At 36.4% G+C, this 19,297-nt stretch overlaps 2 protein-coding genes across 16 annotated transcripts in view; one reads left to right on the plus strand and one right to left on the minus strand.

Annotated features, from left to right (window-relative positions):
- Positions 1-19,297, plus strand: part of GPR160 (G protein-coupled receptor 160) — a 129,868-nt gene that overhangs the window by 62,275 nt on the left and 48,296 nt on the right. For 2 of the 4 annotated variants that reach the window (XR_004437183.1, XR_004437190.1), the window contains exon 3: positions 15,091-15,190. The gene's annotated coding sequence lies outside the window, so the exon portion shown is untranslated. Of the gene's footprint in view, positions 1-5,927; positions 5,970-10,612; positions 10,744-15,090; positions 15,191-19,297 lie in introns of those variants that run through there. The other 2 variants (XR_004437191.1, XR_004437189.1) reach the window with 2 other exon arrangements.
- The window catches only part of PHC3 (polyhomeotic homolog 3), a 95,868-nt gene that overhangs the window by 19,347 nt on the left and 57,224 nt on the right, over positions 1-19,297 (minus strand). For all 12 annotated transcript variants that reach the window (XM_033211683.1, XM_033211682.1, XM_033211681.1 and 9 more), the window contains 3 exons: positions 16,190-16,343; positions 10,508-10,758; positions 6,665-6,824 (listed from right to left, as the gene is read on the minus strand). In XM_033211683.1, the coding sequence (XP_033067574.1) occupies positions 6,665-6,824; positions 10,508-10,758; positions 16,190-16,343 (565 nt within the window). The remainder of the gene's footprint in view (positions 1-6,664; positions 6,825-10,507; positions 10,759-16,189; positions 16,344-19,297) is intronic.

The raw sequence follows: 19,297 nt of genomic DNA on the forward strand, positions 1-19,297 counted from the left end.
ATTTAATTATGCAAATTTTCTTTTAGTCTATACTTTGGTTGGATACTGCTAGGAAACCAATGGCCCTTTAACTTTTCAATCCACAGGCACTCTCGCGGGGCAAAAGCCTTCAAAACACAACTACTGCTACTAATTCCCTCTTGCTTCTGCATAAAAATTATAAGGAATTCCTTTCTATATAAATAAGCATAACATTTTAAAAGGTTCATCTTGCTTACAAACCATCTAAAATGTACAAAAAATTCTGTAAACACTGGGAGAGAAACGAAGGTGAATAACATAGGCACTACCCTCCAGAAGGAACACTTTCAAAAACCTGAGTGTGGGATATGAATTTTGATAAATTGCACTGTGGAGATACATAGCAGGGAACCCTTAATTCTAACTGGAGAGAATAAAGATGGCTTCAAAAGGTGAAATTTTGATATGTCTGATTTTACAGGAGCATGTAAAATAATTAACTCTCTTGAAGATCTGCAATATATGATAAAATATATAAAGATGTATATATCAGGAGGCTGAGGCAGAAGAATCGTTTGAGACAAGGAGTTTGAAACCAGCATGGGCAGCACAGCAAGACCCCATCTCATTCATACATATATACACATACATAAAATTCTTTAAAAATATGCATATATCTAATTATAAAACAATTCCTTTTAGTTATATTGCATTAAAATAAAAATAACTAGGCTTAAAAATCACAGTTTCATAATTTCCAATCACTGATGCTTTTTTTCATCATGCTTTTTTTCAACTTAATGGGTGCTCCCTATTAACTCAGAATGTCCTTCTTCCACCCTACATATGTAACCATTTTCAGGCAATAACACAGAGCACAAAGAACCTTCCATCCTAAATCCTAGGGTATTCAGCAGGAGTCACCCATAAGCAAACAACTTAATCTTCATGAACCACAACTTTCTCATCTGTAAAATGGGGTTTATAATACATTTCCCAAACAATTGAAGTGACAATTATATGTGTGCCCAAAAGGTAGTAGGCATTAAAAGTGATAGTTTCATTTCCTAATTTCCACATAAGAACTAAAAGGGTAGCATGACATGTAATGAGCGCTCGAGAAATACTTTAGTAAAACTTGTTAAATTCTTAAATCAACCACATTTTGCCATTTTCTTGTATCATAATTCCTTTGCCAAGTCATATAAAAAATGCAACAAAAGCATTTTACTAAAAAGCATTTTACTTTTACTAACTAAACCTTTTAGCTGTGAACTCCATATGTGTGCTCTATGTTACTCATTTAATAAAGACTAAGATAAATACAGGGATTCAGAAATGCAGACATGGGTGGCATGTACTCAGTAGGCTCAGGTACTCACATTATCCCAGTTTTACTGGGGAAGCAGATCGCAAAGTGCTAAATTAAGTGAAGTAGCAAGAACTACTAAAAAACAAATTGTGAATTAATATTTGACATTGGTGGGGCATCCAAATACATTATCCTGAATAATGAAATCATGACTGACAAGTAACCAGTTTAAGGAAATTCTCAGAACTACCTTCATAAGCAAAAGTCATCAATTTAGTAGCAATGAGGAAGAAACAGTCTGAAAACAAGTAAATTAAAAATTGCTCCTTCCAATGACCTTCCAACGGCCCAGTCAGGAGATCCACCAACACATTCCCCAGACCTGATAACATAATTCCCAGAGGTACTGTTTTTATTTTGTCTTGCTTATAATTTGATCTTATTATAATCTGATCTGATTGAAAAGCCTGTAGGGAGACAGAACTTCTCACTTGACCACCACTGCCATTAGTTCCAGCCCTGAAAGAGTCCATTCCTCAAGGTTATTCCAGGAACAGGATATGCTAAAAGCTTTGTTTCAAAGATCTTCTGTTAATTAACATAGCAATGTACAACACCTGATAAAAAGTTAGAATACTTTATGAAGGAGGAGAAGATACCAAATAGAAATGGTTTACAGTTAACCGAACAAAAATAAGAGTATCAGTTTTATTTCTCATAAAGAAGTGAGGGACATTAACAGATTCAAAAATTCTTGTTCTAATGTTCAGTCAGATTTTTAACAAATTTGGTAATATTACCAAGGTCACTCTTTTACATTTATGAATTAAAAAACTGCCAAAAAAATTTTTTAAAACTGCTGATTTAGCTAATAAAAATGGGATTCTATGGCAGAGACAACTGGTAATTCTCCAGCATCCACTCTTTGCTTTTCTCCCATAGTAACAAAACCCTACCAACACAGCCACCCAGATTAAAAACAAGTTTCTGCCCTAGGTGTGGCTGATTTGTAACCAATGGCATATGACTATAAATGCTCACAAATGCCAGGTGGTGGTCCTTCCCCCCATCTCATTGGTTAGAATGTGATCATGAAGATCAGCCATCTTGGAAATAAAAGCAACATTCTACGGATGACAGAGACGTAAGACCCTGGAGCTTGAGTGCCCAATACTAAGGAACTATCACATAAGCCCTGGACTGCTGATCTTTGGGTTATGTCAGAGAAAATTAAATTCTTATCTCCTTTAATAAAATATTATTCTGGATGTCTACTAAAGTGGCCAAACCTGCTTCCTAATCTAGATCCCCCATTTTGTGGCATGAGGGGAAGTTATTTTTTATTTCCCCCAAAGACCTGAAACCACATGAGGATAGCAGCAAAAAGAGGCAATGAGATGGAAATCATAATCAGTGTGATGATATACCAAGGAAGACCATAAGCTACTTTGATGAATCACAATCTACTGGTTATAGAACCAGCCTAAAGAGAACCACAGTTTATCCTTTATATGCTTACCATGAGGTTTTTTATGTTGAAACTATATATACCACTAAAAGCAAAGCCATTTTACATTTTAAATAAGTGACCTCACCATTTTATACTATAGGACTTCCTATAAACAAACACTGAAGTACATAGTAATAGAAACATGAAAATTATAAAATTACCTTGGGAAATTAAATTAGAAAGTATTTAAAATTTCAGCACGTTTAATATAAATATTTCTCCTGTATGAAATATATTATCTCTACATCTTCCTTTCCTTACTCTGATATCATATCCTGCTGAACTACCCACTTGCCTTGAGAACATCAGTCCTTTCCTTCCTCTTCCCACCATGACTATAGGTGTCAATTACATGCAAAACTTATACATACATTCTACAGATGGCCAACAAAGTTTCCAAAAACACTCCTTTATTCATATCACCTGCCTAAAAATCTTCAGTAACTATCCGCCCAGCTTCAAACCATCCACCTAACTTCAAACTTGCTTTCTAATATCCAAGGTTCTCCAGAAACTGACTCTGCCAGTCAGACTTTCCACTACTCTTCTAATTCAACCCTTTACTCTTCACTGCCCTCTCTTAAAGTTACCTAGCACTTACACATTCTTCATGCACTTACTCTTAGTGTTCTAATCTGAAATGTTCTTGTTGTTTATCTTAAATCTATGCATTAAATCTATGACCCAGCTCAAATCTCATTTTTATAGGAAACTCACCAAACTGGGAATAATCTTAGCCAGTTTTAAAGTTCTAAATTCTTACTGTCTATATAATTCAGTGTAAATATACCATCTGTAGCTCCTTCATTACCTTTCTGTATGGAGATTCCCTAGATCCCTAGTTCCAAACTACATGAAAAGCTCATGGAGGGAAAGGGGATTGTATTTTACTTCTTTATGTATGTAAAGAATATATACATACATACATATATCTCTCATGTTCTAGAATAGTCTAACACGTACTACATGTCCATTATATTATAAACTGAGGATCATACTGTATGTGGTAAAGTTTCCTAAGCAGATTTCCATGTTCTTCCTATTATGTACACGGTGGGACACATTATAAATACTTTTTAGCCTAGATCTTTCATTTATATATATATTGTAGATATAGGCCAAGAAAAAAAGAATACCTACACATTTTTTTGTTACTTTTCACTTCACATGAGAAATGTTCTCAGATAAAATAGTATGTGTAATTAAAAGACAGTATTTGAGAATTAAATGAAATTAAATTCATAAAAACAAAAGGCACAATACAGACCTTATTTGGATCCTGATTTAACTAAATAACTATAAAAGGACTTTAAAAATTAGGGAAATATGAATATGGGCCAGGTATTATATAACACCAAAGAATTATTGTTATGTGTGATATGGCATTATAAGGAAATGTGTATTATTTTGAGAGATACACACTGATATATGTACCAGTGACTATGATTTTCTTTAAAACAGAAAAGAAAAGAGAAGAGAAAAGAGAGAAAAGAGAGAGAAAAACGGCAAGGGAAAGGGAAAGGGAAGGGAGAAGAACAGAGAGGGGGAGGGGAGGGGAGGAGAGAGAAGAGAGTGGGGGTTAGGAATGGAGGAAGGAAAACAAAATGAATGATGAAGCTAATGTGGCAAAATAATGTTGAAATTGGGTGATAATGTTGAGTCTGGGTGATTGGGGATTTATTATATAATTCTAATGAATGTTTTAAAGTTTTCATGGTTAACACTCTTTCAAATTAACACAAATCAAACTGAGCTCAAGTAGTAAAAATCAAATTTTAAACTAGTATACTCTTTGCTGTTCAAATAAGAAGTAAAACGGTGATTAATATGTTGCAACAGGCCGGGCGCGGTGGCTCAAGCCTATAATCCCAGCACTTTGGGAGGCCGAGACAGGCGGATCACGAGGTCAGGATATCGAGACCATCCTGGCTAACACAGTGAAACCCCGTCTCTACTAAAAAAATACAAAAAACTAGCCGGGCGTGGTGGCGGGCGCCTGTAGTCCCAGCTACTCGGGAGGCTGAGGCAGGAGAATGGCGTGAACCCGGGAGGCGGAGCTTGCAGTGAGCTGAGATCCGGCCACTGCACTCCAGCCTGGGCGACAGAGCGAGACTCCATCTCAAAAAAAAAAAAAAAAAAAAATATGTTGCAACAGTTTATAAAGAACTAACAATGTCAGAGGTGTCATCCTTTTAAGTTAGAAAATCTGTGGTCAAAGACATATTCTAGTTTGCTTACCAGCATGCTATATCGCTTGATTTAGCGAAGTAAAGGCACATAGTATAGGCTCAATAAATATTTGTAAAGCGAATAAATTAATTTTAATGAAATACATTAATACATTGAGGATAATTACTTAAGACACAAGTGTTAATTCACTACTACAGGGCCTTGACTATTCTAAATGCTACTGCATTAAATTGAACTCTATCACCTGAAGGGTCATGATCAAAATTAAGAGGAATAGTCTCATGAAGATGCTCCTGTAGAATATGGCAATTCAGAAATCTCACCCCAAAAAACAGTAAAAACTTAGCTGCTTTTAAACAGCAAATTCAAAGTATAAAATATCGTTTTCATTTTTTTTGTTTGCTTTCCTTCTGTCATTTTGGATACCACTTGGACTTCTATTCATTTTATTTTATTTTATTTTATTATGTTTTGAGACAGAGTCTTGCTCTGTCACCAGACCGGCGTGCAGTGGCACAATTTCGGCTCACTGCAACCTCCGACTCCCTGGTTCAAGCGATTCTCCTGCCTCAGTCTCCAAAGTAGCTGAGATTACAGGCGCACACCACCACGCCCAGCTAATAGATATATATTTTTTATATATTAAAATATATATTTACATATATATTTATGTATTTAAATATATATTAAAATATATTATATAATATATATTATATATTAAAATACATATTTTTTTTAGTACAGATGGGGTTTCACCATGTTGGCCAAGATGGTCTTGATCTCCTGACCTTGTGATGCACCCGCCTCAGCCTCCCAAAGTGCTGGGATTACAGACATGAGCCGCTGTGCCTGGCCTTTTTTTTTTTTTTTTGAGATGGAGTCTTGCTCTGTCACCCAGACAGGAGTGCAGCAGCGCAATCTCAGCTCACTGCAACCTCTGCCACCGGGATTCAGGCAATCCTCCTGCCTCAGCCTCCCAAGTAGCTGGTACTACAGGTGCATGCCACTACACCCGGCTAATTTTTGTATTTTTAGTAGAGACAGCGTTTCACCATGTTGGTCAGGCTGGTCTCAAACTCCTAAGCTCAAGTGATCTGCCTGCCTCAGCCTCCCAAAGTGTTGGGATTACAGGCATGAGCCACCGTCTCTGGCCTTATTTCATTCTTTATTAGAATAAAGTCTAAATAAAAAAGGAGTTTCCTCACTGAACAAATGTAATCGCCTCTTGAATGAAGAGTATATACTTAATATAATTATAATATCCACCTGATGTTAAACATCAGAATGCAGAAAGTCTGGAACAAAACAACCCAGAGGCTCTAAAATTTTAAGCAAACTCAGTAAAATACTCATTTGTTACTTAAATCTGCTTTAAAAAAGAAAGAAAATTGATTGTATTGATACTAAAATTCTGAATTGCCTTCTCTCACATCTGATGGAACTTTTCCCACCTACACTCCTTCAAAAGTGAAACTGACATTGAAGAAATTAGCACTAATCTTGCTATTTCGGCTATGTGACCATTGAGGGTCTGATTAGCTTTCCCATTATTTTAGTCAAATGGTGCATTATATGAGAATAAAAGTTGAATATTTCCAGTGAAATTCTGTACAGAATAAAAATCCACATCCTGTTTTAAGCAGTAAAAGTCAAAGTTAAATTAAAGGGTGTCTTAAGTGAAACCCACAAACCTTCAGCAATCATATCTTCCATCTCCGTGTCAGATGAATTATCTGCGTGTTTTGTATTATTCTGTAGCTCTGGCTGAACACACACTGAATTTATCGCCTGATTATCCAAAAGAGGCCGTTTTTTCACAGGTTGTTCTATTAGCAAAGATGAACGACTCACCTTTAAAAAAGGAGAAACAAAAAAAGAAACAATCTCTAAAAAGACATTCAGAAATAACTTGGTTTATAAAACTCTTGAAATGAAACCTATTTGTGATAATTTACTAGTTCAACTCATCAGATCCATTTATTAAGTGCTTTATTCCTTGGGAAAAGGTGACGCAGTCTGGATGTGAATGGTTTATTTCTGGTCACCAGCAGTACAGCTGCTTCAAAGTCTCTGTTAAATGGAACCTGCTGTCTGAGTTTAGGCAAGTAGTTTTTGGAAAAAAAATCTTAAAATTCAGCAATTCCTTATCTTCAGAATTAATACTAATCATCCAGTTATCCTGCACTGTGAGTATTTTGGTAGCTCAATCCAACACTGAAAAACAAAGGCAGTAACTGTCAGTATATGTAGGAGTTGGGTTTTTTTTTTTTTTTTTTAAGCTTTAAAAAGTCTACTCAATTAAGCAATTCTCTCTCAAGTTCTTTGTGGGGACTAATTTTTTTCCTTCATAAATTTAAGGTTTTCTTTTTCTTTCTTTCTTTTTTTTGGAAACGGAGTTTTGTTCTTGTTGCAATGGTGTGATCTTGGCTCACCACAACCTCCACCTCCCGGGTTCAAGCGATTCGCCTATCTCGGCCTCCAAAGCAGCTGGGTTTACAGGCATGTGTCACCACCCCTGGCTTATTTTGTATTTTTAGTAGAGACGGGGTTTCTCCATGTTGATCAGGCTGATCTCGAACTCCCAACCTCAGGTGATCCGCCTGCCTCAGCCTCCCAAAGTGCTGGGATTACAGGCGTGAGCCACTGTGCCCAGCCAATTTTAGTGTTTTCCATATGAATGTAAGACAAAGAAAAGATCATCAGTAAATTCTGATTTGCCAGTATCCTCAACTAATAAAAGATTTTTCATGCACAAAGCTTCTAAGAAAACTAAAATTCAAAGTGTTTAGGTGATTTGTTTACAAAAATAGAATGAGGACTAGATTTCAAGTCTTCTGAATCCTAGTTTAGCAACTTATCCACTATAATCACAAAGGAAATGGAAAATCTTCAAATATTAACAAATTAACATCAAAATATTCACTTATATTCAGTATACTTGGTTAACTCAGGAATACTACTTATTTTAGAAATATTTTCAACAAAAACAACTCAGACCAAATATATTCATTGATTCACTGGTGAGCCCTCAGCTAATTTAAAAAACAGAATGACTAGAACATCTTATTCCTCAAGAATGCTGGTTAAATCTCCAATATCTGCCACATATGGGGAACAATAGCTTATTGGATAGAAACTTTTACATTTAACCTTAGAGTATAATCACTCACAAACTTTTAAAAAATTTTGTTCATGTCAGTTAGATATTTAATATGCCTCAAGTGAAATTAAAATTCATTAAAGTTATTGCTTAAAGAAAAACTCATATTCAATGCTACTAAGGGCATACACTTCTCACGGATGAATAAATTTAAATCATTTTTCCAAAAAATAATTCAGCAATTTATATCAAGTCTTATGAATATCTATGTAATAACTTTATTCCTAAAAATTCATACTAAGAAACTTATTTAAAATGTGTATGATTTATATACAGATATTCCTTTCAGAACTATTTGAACAGTGAAAAAATGGAAACCTAATGTCCAACAATAATGGAAAGATTACATGGATGTTCATAAAGTGAAATTTTATGTAACCTTTCAAAATGTTTCCAATACTATTAATAATATGAGAAAATAAATACTAAAATTTCCTCAAAGAACTGTATGTACAATAATCATCTTGACTGTCTATATAACATCTATACATTATATACAAAAACACATATACACTAATACCGCAATACGTATATGTGTATATATACTACAGTATTTGTATATATATATACCACATACGTATTGTGGTATATATGTACATATACATACTGTGGTATTAATGTGTACTGTGGTATATATATACATAAACATATTGTGCTATTAATGGGGATCATTTGCCCTGTACATTTCCCAAATTTTCCATTTAGAACATGTATTAGTTTCATAATGTGAAAAACAAAAATTATGGCTCTCACTAGTGGTAACAGATAATAATGGCTATGGCTATAAAGTGCCAAGTACCATACAGAATAATTTATGCACATTTAGTTCTCTTGACAACCGTAAGAGCAAAGCACCATCTCCATCTGACGAATAAGCAAACTAAAGATCAGAAAGTTTGAATGACTTGACAAAAGTTACACAGTCAGTATGGAGCAGATGGGAAAAAAGACTGTTCCTCCATCCACTGTATGAGAATTGTTATAGGAAATCCAAGTTTGACACACACACACACACAGAGGAAACTGAACACAAAAACAACTGACTGGGTAGCTATCTACCATAATGCAAGACTTTCACCCATGAATCTGAACATCCAGATGACTCAAAAAGACTTCAAAAAATTTTTCATATTTTTTATATCTGCCTGTCTTTGACATATTTTCCAAGGAAAAATGTTTATCTCTAGATATTAGCATACAACTTATGTACAGCTTAGCCTCAAGCTGTAAGACCTGTAGTGATAGACCACATTCATTTTGAGTGGAACATTTTAAAGCATTTGAAAAATATGATTGAAGGCTAAAATTTAGGAATAACAAGAAAATATATTGGCTAATTACAAACCATCAATTGGGTAACTTCAGATGATTTAAAATAATACACTTTATGGCCAGGTGCAGTGGGTCACGCCTGTAATCCCAGCACTTTGGGAGGCTGAGGCAGTAGATCACTTGAGGCCAGGAGTTTGAGACCAGCCTGATCAACATGGTGAAAGCCCCTTTTCTGTACCAAAAATACAAAAACTGGCCAGGCGTGGTGGTGCATGCCTGTAGTCCCAGCTACTCAGGTAGCTAAGGCATGAGAATCACCTGAACCCGGGAGGCGGAGGTTGCAGTGAACTGAGATAGTGCCACTGCACTCCAGCCTGGGTGTCAGAGCGAGACTCTGTCTCAAAAACATAAATAAATAAATAAAAATAAAAATAGTAGTACACTTCAGCTGTCATTTCAGTTCCCTTAAAAAGAAAAAATAGGCCGAGCGCCACGCCATGGCTCACACCTGTAATCCCAGCATTTTGGGACCTCAGGAGTTCAAAACCAGCCTGGGCAATGTCAGCCATGTATTAGTTTCATAATGTGAAACTAATATAATGTGAAACATAGCAAGACCTTGTCTCTACAAAAAAATACAAAAATTAGTGGGGCACGGTAGAACACACCTGTAGTCTCAGCTACTCAGGTGGCTGAGGTGGAAGAATCAATTGAGACCCAGGGGTCAAGGTAACAGTGAGCCATGATCACACCACTGCACTCTAGCCTAGGCAACAGAGCAAGATCCTGTCTAAAAAAAAAAAAAGAAAAAAATAGAAAAGTTTATTTCACTGGATAAACTTCCAACTACTTTTCTCTAAAAATTATAAAAATATGTCCTGAAATTTTTTTCCCTTAGTTGATGCATCTAAACTTAGCTGGCATAAAATTCTACATAAACATTTGGAAATAAAGGAAGTAGAAAGAAAGATAAATGCTAGATTAAAATGGACAACTTTCTTGAAATAAAATTACAAGTTTTTTATTAGAGAATAGTAATATATAATTTTAAAAATAATGTTATTTAAATTATAAACACACACAAAATATGCTTGCTACTTACAGGAAATGGCTCCAATCCTTCCTGAATCACAAAGCCTTCAATAACATGGGTTAGGATCTGCGGTTTCACAATAGCCTGGGGAGGTTTGTTCTCTATACTGGGAATGCTACTGTGCATAGATGTACTGTTACTCCTTGTGGTGGCAGCTGGAAGTAACAATGGAGGTGGTGGAACAGAAACATGTGAGGGATCTGACGGAGATTTAATTACTGAAGCACTGACTGATGCCACAGCAGGTAATTCCACTTGCTCTGAAAAAAATCAAAAAGTCATTTAAAAATTTTTTTAGCATTTTGCCCAAGCAAATGAAAGAGAATTCAAGAATAAATAATAACAACAATAGTTAATATCTGGTACTTTCAAAAACTGTTCTAAGAACCTTAAGACCTCATTTAATCTGTATAATAATCTTCTGAGGTAGAAGCTATTATTTCCACTTTATAGAAGAGGGTAACTTGCTCAAAGTTATTCAAACCTTTAACAAATTGGGCCAGGCACAATGGCTCACGCCTGTAATGCCAGGACTTTGAGAGGCCGAGGTGGGTCAATCACCTGAGGTCAGCAGTTTGACACCAGCCTGGCCAACATGGTGAAACCCCATTTCTACCAAAAAAAAAAAATTAGCAGGGCAGGGTGGTGCATGCCTGCAATTCCAGCTACTTGGGAAGCCGAGACAGGAGAATCGCTTGAACCCAGCTGTTATCCCAATTACTTGAGAGGCGGAGGCTGCAGTGAGCCGAGACTATGCCACTGCACTCCAGCCTAGGCAATAAGAGTTGAAATTCTGTCTCAAAAAAAAAAAAAAAAATTGTTCTGAGACATGAAAATGTTTCAAGATATAAACTTACAAATAATTTATACTAAAATGGTTGCTTGGTTTTGATATTTTTTAATTTTAAGCTATTAAATCTCCTATGTTCCTATTTATATATTCCAAAGGGTATAGGTGGGGCAGTGGAGTACTCTGAAAGCATGCTTAAATGAAATGGGGTCATGCAATTCACAGAATAAGTAGATTTATTTATTTGTTTTTTTTTTTTGGGAGATCGGGTACATGTCGCCCAAGCTGGAGTCCAATAGCATGATCAAGGCTCACTGCAGCCTCAACCTCCCAGGCTCAGGTGATTCTCCTACCTCTTGAGTAGCTGAGACCACAGGTATGTGCCACCATGCCTGGATAATTTTTTTTTTTTTTTTTTTTTTGAGACGGAGTCTCGCTCTATCTGGTGTGCAGTGGCACGATCTTGGCTCACTGCAAGCTCCACCTCCCGGGTTCACACCATTCTCCTGCCTCAGCCTCCCAAGTAGCTGAGACTACAGGCACCCGCCACCATGCCTGGCTAATTTTTTGTATTTTCAGTAGAGACGGGGTTTCACTGTGTTAGCCAGGATGGTCTCTATCTTCCAGACCTTGTGATCTGCCTGCCTTGGCCTCCCAAAGTGCTGGGATTACAGGTGTGAGCCACTCACTGAGCTTTGCTGCCTGGATAATTTCTTTTTTAATGTTTTTTGTAGAGATGGTGTCTCACTTTGTTGCCCAGCTGGTCTGTAACTCCTAGACTCAAGTGATCCTCCTGCCTCAGCCTCTCAAAGTGCTGAGATTACAGGTATAAGCCACCATGCCCAGCCTTCACAGCAGTTATATCCATAAATCAATCTAGTTTCACCAAATAATCCACCAAAACAAACTGTACTGGAAAACCTGTTTAAAGTCACACAAAGTCACACAATCTATAAAAAGAAAAAGAAAAAAAAAAAAAAGAAAAGAAAATCAGCAGAAAATGTTAATTTGCTAATTTCTAGGAACAAATACACAATTGTACAAATCTGTTATCAAACTGAAGAACTTCACAAAAATCCTATCTCACATACCAAATCTTCACATGTACTTCTAGGAGGGGACAAAGGATGAAAGATTAAAAATTCTGAAGTAGGACTGAAAAGTACTTTTCTATACAATGGAAAAAACAAATCTATGAAGAACTGAAGCCTAAATTAAAATTTTAATGTCCCTTACAGATTTAGAGATAAGAGATACTTTACTTTTAAAATATAAAGTTGCATTAAGTATAATTTGGTATGTTCAAGAAATAAAGTTTGCTGTATGTTCTAATTAATATCCAGATCATATGCATAAATGTGCCAAACTTATAGTCCTAAATTTTGTTCAAAATAGAGCTGTAAATTACTTTTTGAAGATGGTAATAGCTATTTACATAAGTTGTAAAAACCGAAAACATGAGAAACATTCATGTATTATAATAGAAAAGAAACACAATTATTACACCCTCTAGATTTAAGAGAAGTATGAGAGAAAACCCAAGCTCTAACTGATAAGATTTTGCCACAAATCTGTCTATTCTCAGTATCACTTATGGAACAAGAGATGTGAGATTTTTCTTTTTGTATAGATGCTTTTTACTTTCAAAGCATTTTAAAGATTTATAACAACTGAATCCCAGATGGAAACAAGTCTATTTCTGCAAGTTAGTTTATTTCAAGATTTGATGAGAGTTACTGTAAAAAAAAATCAACCTGTGCTTTAGTTCCCCCTCAAATATTACAGAAGAGTAATAAGTATGAGGTAAATTATAGGAAGATTCAAGTCTACATTGTACTTTGACAATTTAGCCAGAGAGATGTGCTTGTCAGGATCTCAGACTACATTCCTGAGGAAAACATGGAAAGATACTCGTGTTCCAATATTTCAGAAATGTTTAAACTTCCTTCAAGTACTATTAGTAATGCTTATTTTGTAATTAAATCACAACTAAAATGTAAGTTTACTATTCAATAAAACTGACATTTTTTTTTAACTCTAATCTCATGACAGATTAGCAATAAAACTTATATCTCTGCCTTTAAATCAAAACTCCAGGAAATCCGCAGCAACATAAATCCATTTCAGTGTAAACCACAAAGATTTGATACCATAAACTTTCTTAAGTCTTTTGAGGTATTACTTTGAATAAATACGCAATAATAGGCCAGGTGCAGTGGCTCATGTTTGTAATCCCAGCACTTTGAGAGGCCAAAGTGGGTGGATTGCCTGAGGTCAAGAGTTTGAGACCCACCTGGCCAACATGGTGAAACCTTGTGTCTACTAAAATACAAAAATTAGCCAGATGCCTGTAATCCCAGCTACTAGGAATGCTGAGGCAGAAGAATCACTTGAACCCAGCAGGCAGAAGCTGCAGTGAGCCGAGATCGTGCCACTGCATTCCAGCCTAGGCGACAGAGCCAGACTCTGTCTCAAAGAAAAAAAAAGAAAAAAAAGGCAGTAATATAAAATTCACCTTAAATATTTTATGTAAGTTTATTGACTAAATGTTTTCTACTTTTCAGGAGGGGGAAAAGTTAAAAGAAAATTAAATTTCCCCTTTCAGGGTCTCTAGAGATTTGCGATAGCAGTGAGGGAATAGAAGCTCGAGAGAAAAGAAGGGAAGGGGATATGGCACGCTAAAGAAAACAGAGGGCAAGGGTTGCCTGGACAGCAGACAGGGACAGTGTCCCATAACAGTTTGTTTCCATGCCTGTTGTAGTAGTCCGTCTTAACTGAAAATGATCATGAGGGCAATGTACGTATTCAACAGAACAGAATACGTACAACAAAGCCAGAACCAAGATTAGTATTATTCAGATCAGGCGTCAGCAAACTTTCCATAAATGGTCGTATGGTTTCTACAACTACTTAACTTTGTGGTTAGTAAAAAGCAGCCATAACATCTGAACAAATGAGTGTGTGGCTATGTTTCACAGAACTTTATTTATGGACAATGAAATTTGAATTTTACATATATTTTCATGACATGAACGATTACTCTTCTTTTGATTATTTTCAACCATTCAGAAATGTAAAAGCCATCATTAGCTTGGACCATACAAAAATAAGCAGCAAGCCATGCATGGTGGAGAGCACCTGTACTACCAGCTATTCAGGAGGCTGAGGCAGGATTACAGGAGCTCAGGAGTTAAGAGGCCAGCCTGGGCAACATAGTGAGACCCTGTCTCTTAAAAAAAAGAGAAAGAAAATAGGCAGCAGAAAAGATCTGAACAGTGAGCAGTGTGCCAACCTCTAATCCTAACATTCATAAATATTAAAAAATAACATGAAACATTTATGTTTAGTAAAATACCTAGGATACACAGTAGCTTTGTGAGGAGGTACATACAGGAGATTTGTCTGAACTCATAAACACCACTGAAATAGTGAATAAGACTTTGAATGGTTAAGCACAAGAACTTTTTTTTGCCGGGCACGGTGGCTCAAGCCTGTAATCCCAGCACTTTGGGAGGCCGAGACGGGTGGATCACGAGGTCAGGAGATCGAGACCATCCTGGCTAACACCGTGAAACCCCGTCTCTACTAAAAAATACAAAAAACTAGCCGGGCGAGGTGGCGGGCGCCTGTAGTCCCAGCTACTCGGGAGGCTGAGGCAGGAGAATGGCGTAAACCCGGGAGGCGGAGCTTGCAGTGAGCTGAGATCCGGCCACTGCACTCCAGCCTGGGCGGTAGAGCGAGACTCCGTCTCAAAAAAAAAAAAAAAAGAACTTTTTTTTAAGAGACAACTTCTTTTTTGTAGCTCTGTTGTACAGGCTGAACTCGAACTCCAGGGCTCAAGTGATGCTCCTATCTCAGCCTCCAACGAAGCTGGGACTCCAGGCATGCACCAACAAGCCCAGGTAAGAATTTTTTTAATCCATGTCTTACAAATTCTTATAAGAATTTAGTGAGGTTTAACTTAAGTACTATAAATACTAAAGAACACTTTTGAAAGCACTTACTCAGTCTGAATCACAAACAATTGTGAGGAATATCACATATGGCTTAGAATACTTCATGATTTTTGGAAAGTATAATTTAAATCTTTTGAAAGAATTTTCATTTATTCTGATTTTTAAACTAGAAATAGCCTGATACATGAATGTGAATGAGATATGAAACATGTCTGCACAAACCACTGAAAATATAGAAGCCTGAAATGATAGGTTTTCATTTGGATGGTACTGAACAATTTATAAGTTATTGAGCTTCCCTGCTATTAAAGAATTTTCCAGGCTGGGCATGGTAGCTCACACCTGTAATCCCAGCACTTTGGGAAGCCAAGGCAAGAGGATCACTTGTACCCAGGAGTTTGAGACAAGCCTGGGCAATGGGATGAGATCCTATCTCTACAAAAATAAAAAATTATCCAAGTGTGCTGGAAGGTTCCTGTAGACCCAGCCATTTGGAAGCTGGGGCAGAAGAATCACTTGAGCCCAGGAGATATGGGTTGCAATGAGCTATGATTGAGCCTGGATGACAGAGTGAGACCCTGTCTCAAAAAAAAAAAATGTTAAACTCAAATCTGTATTTTGTTACAATTAACTACCATAACAAGTTCGTTTAATATCATCTCTAGTGAAGAAACAGGCTGGGTGCAATGGCTCGCACCTGTAATCCCGACACTTTGCGAGGCCAAGGCAGGAGAATCGCTAAAGGCCAGTAGTTCAAGACCAGCCTAAGCAACATAGTAAGACCTCGTCTCTACAAAAAATAAAAAATTAGCCAGGTGTAATGGTGTGTACCTATAGTTCCAGCTACAAAAAGAGGGGAAAGGAGGAGAGGGAAAAAAATCAACTTTTCCTATTATTAACATTTATCAAATAGAAAAATTCCCACAAATGTTGGTATTTTCTCACCTAACAAAGGATGTTCAGAAGTCAAATCTTCTCCTCTCCCCACAGTTATAGCTGCTGGAGACAAAGTGGGTGGTGGTGGGGTTCTATCCATCCGGACACATTCATCTGACTCTTCTGGCATTTCTTCTTCACACACATCTTCCACCTGATAAACCTGCAATGACAAACCACACTGCCTTAAAATGTTTCCAAAACTAAATTTAATCAAGTGTTCTTAATTTCAGAAAACTAAATTCTATGTGTATTAAATTTAAAAACAAGGCAAAAATGACTACTCTGACAGGCTGAAAGGAAAACTTTAAAATTGCTCAAATGAAGTTTTTCATATTTCTTGATAATATTTGACTGAAAGCAAGCTGTGAATCAGTATCTACACCAAAAATCACTAAGGTTTCAAAAAAGATGATACTCAAGTCTGAACATATTTTTAATTTTGATAATTAAAAAATACAAATAAAATAACGATTTTGGGAATTCAATTGTTTTTGTTAGCTTCTAATTGTCACGAATCAAAACAGATACTAACATTTTTCACAGGCACACTAAGTAAATCCCCACAATGACACATTATTATTAGGACATGTAGGATTCTATCCCAGGCTCTTCCTTATTATTATGTAATTTAAAGATTAAATTATAAAAAGTAACATCTGAGAATCTACAAAAATGATATGCAATTATATCTCTCCTTTTCTGTTCTACTCAACAATCTAATGACTATATAGTAATATGCAAACAGAAAATATCTTTCCTTGAAATATACACACATACACACACATACACACACACAGCCTAAGCTCTTTGACACCTTACTTTTTTACTCTTTTTATAACATTCCATACTTATGGGAGAAAGTTTTTAAGTCTATAACTTAACCACCTTGTTATCCAATTGTAAAGATTATACTTAAGAAGGAAAATGGGGCCAGGTGCAGTGGCTCACGCCTGCAATCCAGCACTGTGGGAGGCTGAGGTGGGTGGATCACTGGAGGTCAGGAGTTCCACACCAGCCTGGTCAACATGGTGAAACCCTGCCTCTACTAAAAAAAAATACAAAAAGTAGCCAGACATGGTGGCAGGTGCCTGTAGTTCCAGCTACTTGGGAGGCTGAATCAAGAGAATCACTTGAACCTGGGAGACAGAGGTTGCAGTGAGCTAAGATCAAGCCACTGCACTACAGCCTGGGTGACAGAGTGAGACTCCATTTCAAAAAAAAGAAAAAGGAAAATGGAAGTGAAAGCAACCTGAGAAGGAGCTATGTAAGTAGAAATACTTTTTTTTTTTGACAGAGTCAGGCTGGAGCGCAGTGGTGCGAACTCAGCTTACTGCAATCTCTGCCTCACGGGTTCAGGCGATTCTCCTGCCTCAGCCACACGCCACCACGCCCAGCTAATTTTTTGTACTTTTTAGTAGAGACGGGGTTTCACCACGCTGGCCATGATGGTCTTGATCTCTTGACCTCGTGATCCGCCCAGCTTGGCCTCCCAAAGTGCTGGGATTACAGGCGTGAGCCACCGCGCCAGGCCAATACCTTATTATTAATGTTTCCATTTCAAAGAATACTTCTAGAGATTGACATGGGTATTTTAATTTATTATTTATTATTTACTTAACCATTATTTATGAAAAATGAGAGATTAATAAAAACAAAGCCATAAGAGTTAATTTCCCTTCTTTTACCTATAAAGTTTATTACTTAAGTTTACAAAAATTATGAGTTTTTAAAATCTTATTTAACCAAACTGACTATTCTTCCCATTAAAAAAATGTTTTTTGAGAAAGGGTCTCACTCTGCTGCCCAGGCTGGAGTGCAGTGGCTCCATCATGGCTCACTCAGCCTTGACCTCCAGGCTCAGCCTCCTGAGTAGCTGGGACCACAGATGTTCACTAACACACCCAGCTAATTTTTAAATTTTTTTGTAGAGATGAGGTCTCACCATGTTGCCCAGGCTGGTCTCAAACTCCTGGGCTCAAGTGATCCTCCTGCCTTGGCCTCTCAAAGTGCTGGGATTACAGGCATGAGCCACCGCACACCTAGCCCCATAAATGTTAACAAACAAACAAAAAAACTTTCAACATTCACAAGAAACCTTTCAGTGACATCTAATATTGTGTGCATTTTTAATCAAACAATTTTAAAAGTTTGATGTTTTAAGGTATATAAAATTATATATAAAAGTGATCAGGATTTCTGAAACCAAAAAACCCATGTGTTGTAAAAGGGACAATCAAGCTTCATCTATAGGTATATAACAGTAAGTTATAAAGGTAACAATAGGTGACAGTCAAAACTAAAATAAAATAAAATAAATAATCTTTCCAAGGCTCCACTAAGAATAAAACATCTTCTTTTGTCTTTTGTACAAGTTTAAAATTCTACTGTTACTGGATAATTTTATATCAAATATAATATTATACCAAATATAAAATTCAGAACTGTGATCTGAATCAGCTACAAAGTAGGCAACATTTTTTAAAGTTATTTGCTCACAACCCTGCACCTGGAAACTAAGACTGATTAGATTCTGTGCCTCATGCCTGAATCTCAAAAGTGAAAGCAGTCATTTGTTATTGTTCGGAGCAACAATTATACCTACTACATCTGTTCATGATGATAACGTTTTTTTAAATGATGACAATGCCAAATATAGGTAAAATCATTCTAAAAAGCATCTGGGCATTAAGAAAAAAAATCTAGTCCCCAAGGGTAAGTGCTGTCACGGTGAAAACTTTAATTTGCCTTAGTGTTAGAAATGTTAATTCAGAGATAATTAAACAAATATGGTTTTATCAACCAGCTCAATTTTATCTATGTAGCATTCCTTCAGTATAATAGATAGTACTTTTCTTTCCAAGAACATGATCTTTGCTTAAAATGCGGAAACTCTCTTTAATCCTAATACAGTTACATGTTATTCAAACATCTGCTAGAGTATCTTTTAAGAAATCAAAGCTTGATCATACATAGAATTCTGATTTTTAAAAACAACAGAAGAGTTTAAAGGATGAAAAGAGCCATAACACAAATAGCATATTGTGAAATAATCCACCAAATACTGTAAAATACTTTCCACTTAAAGCTAACTATACATACTTCCAGAACTCTCAT

The sequence above is a fragment of the Trachypithecus francoisi genome, unplaced genomic scaffold, assembly GCF_009764315.1.
Source record: "Trachypithecus francoisi isolate TF-2019V2 unplaced genomic scaffold, Tfra_2.0 Lachesis_group0, whole genome shotgun sequence".
Lineage (NCBI taxonomy): Eukaryota > Metazoa > Chordata > Mammalia > Primates > Cercopithecidae > Trachypithecus > Trachypithecus francoisi.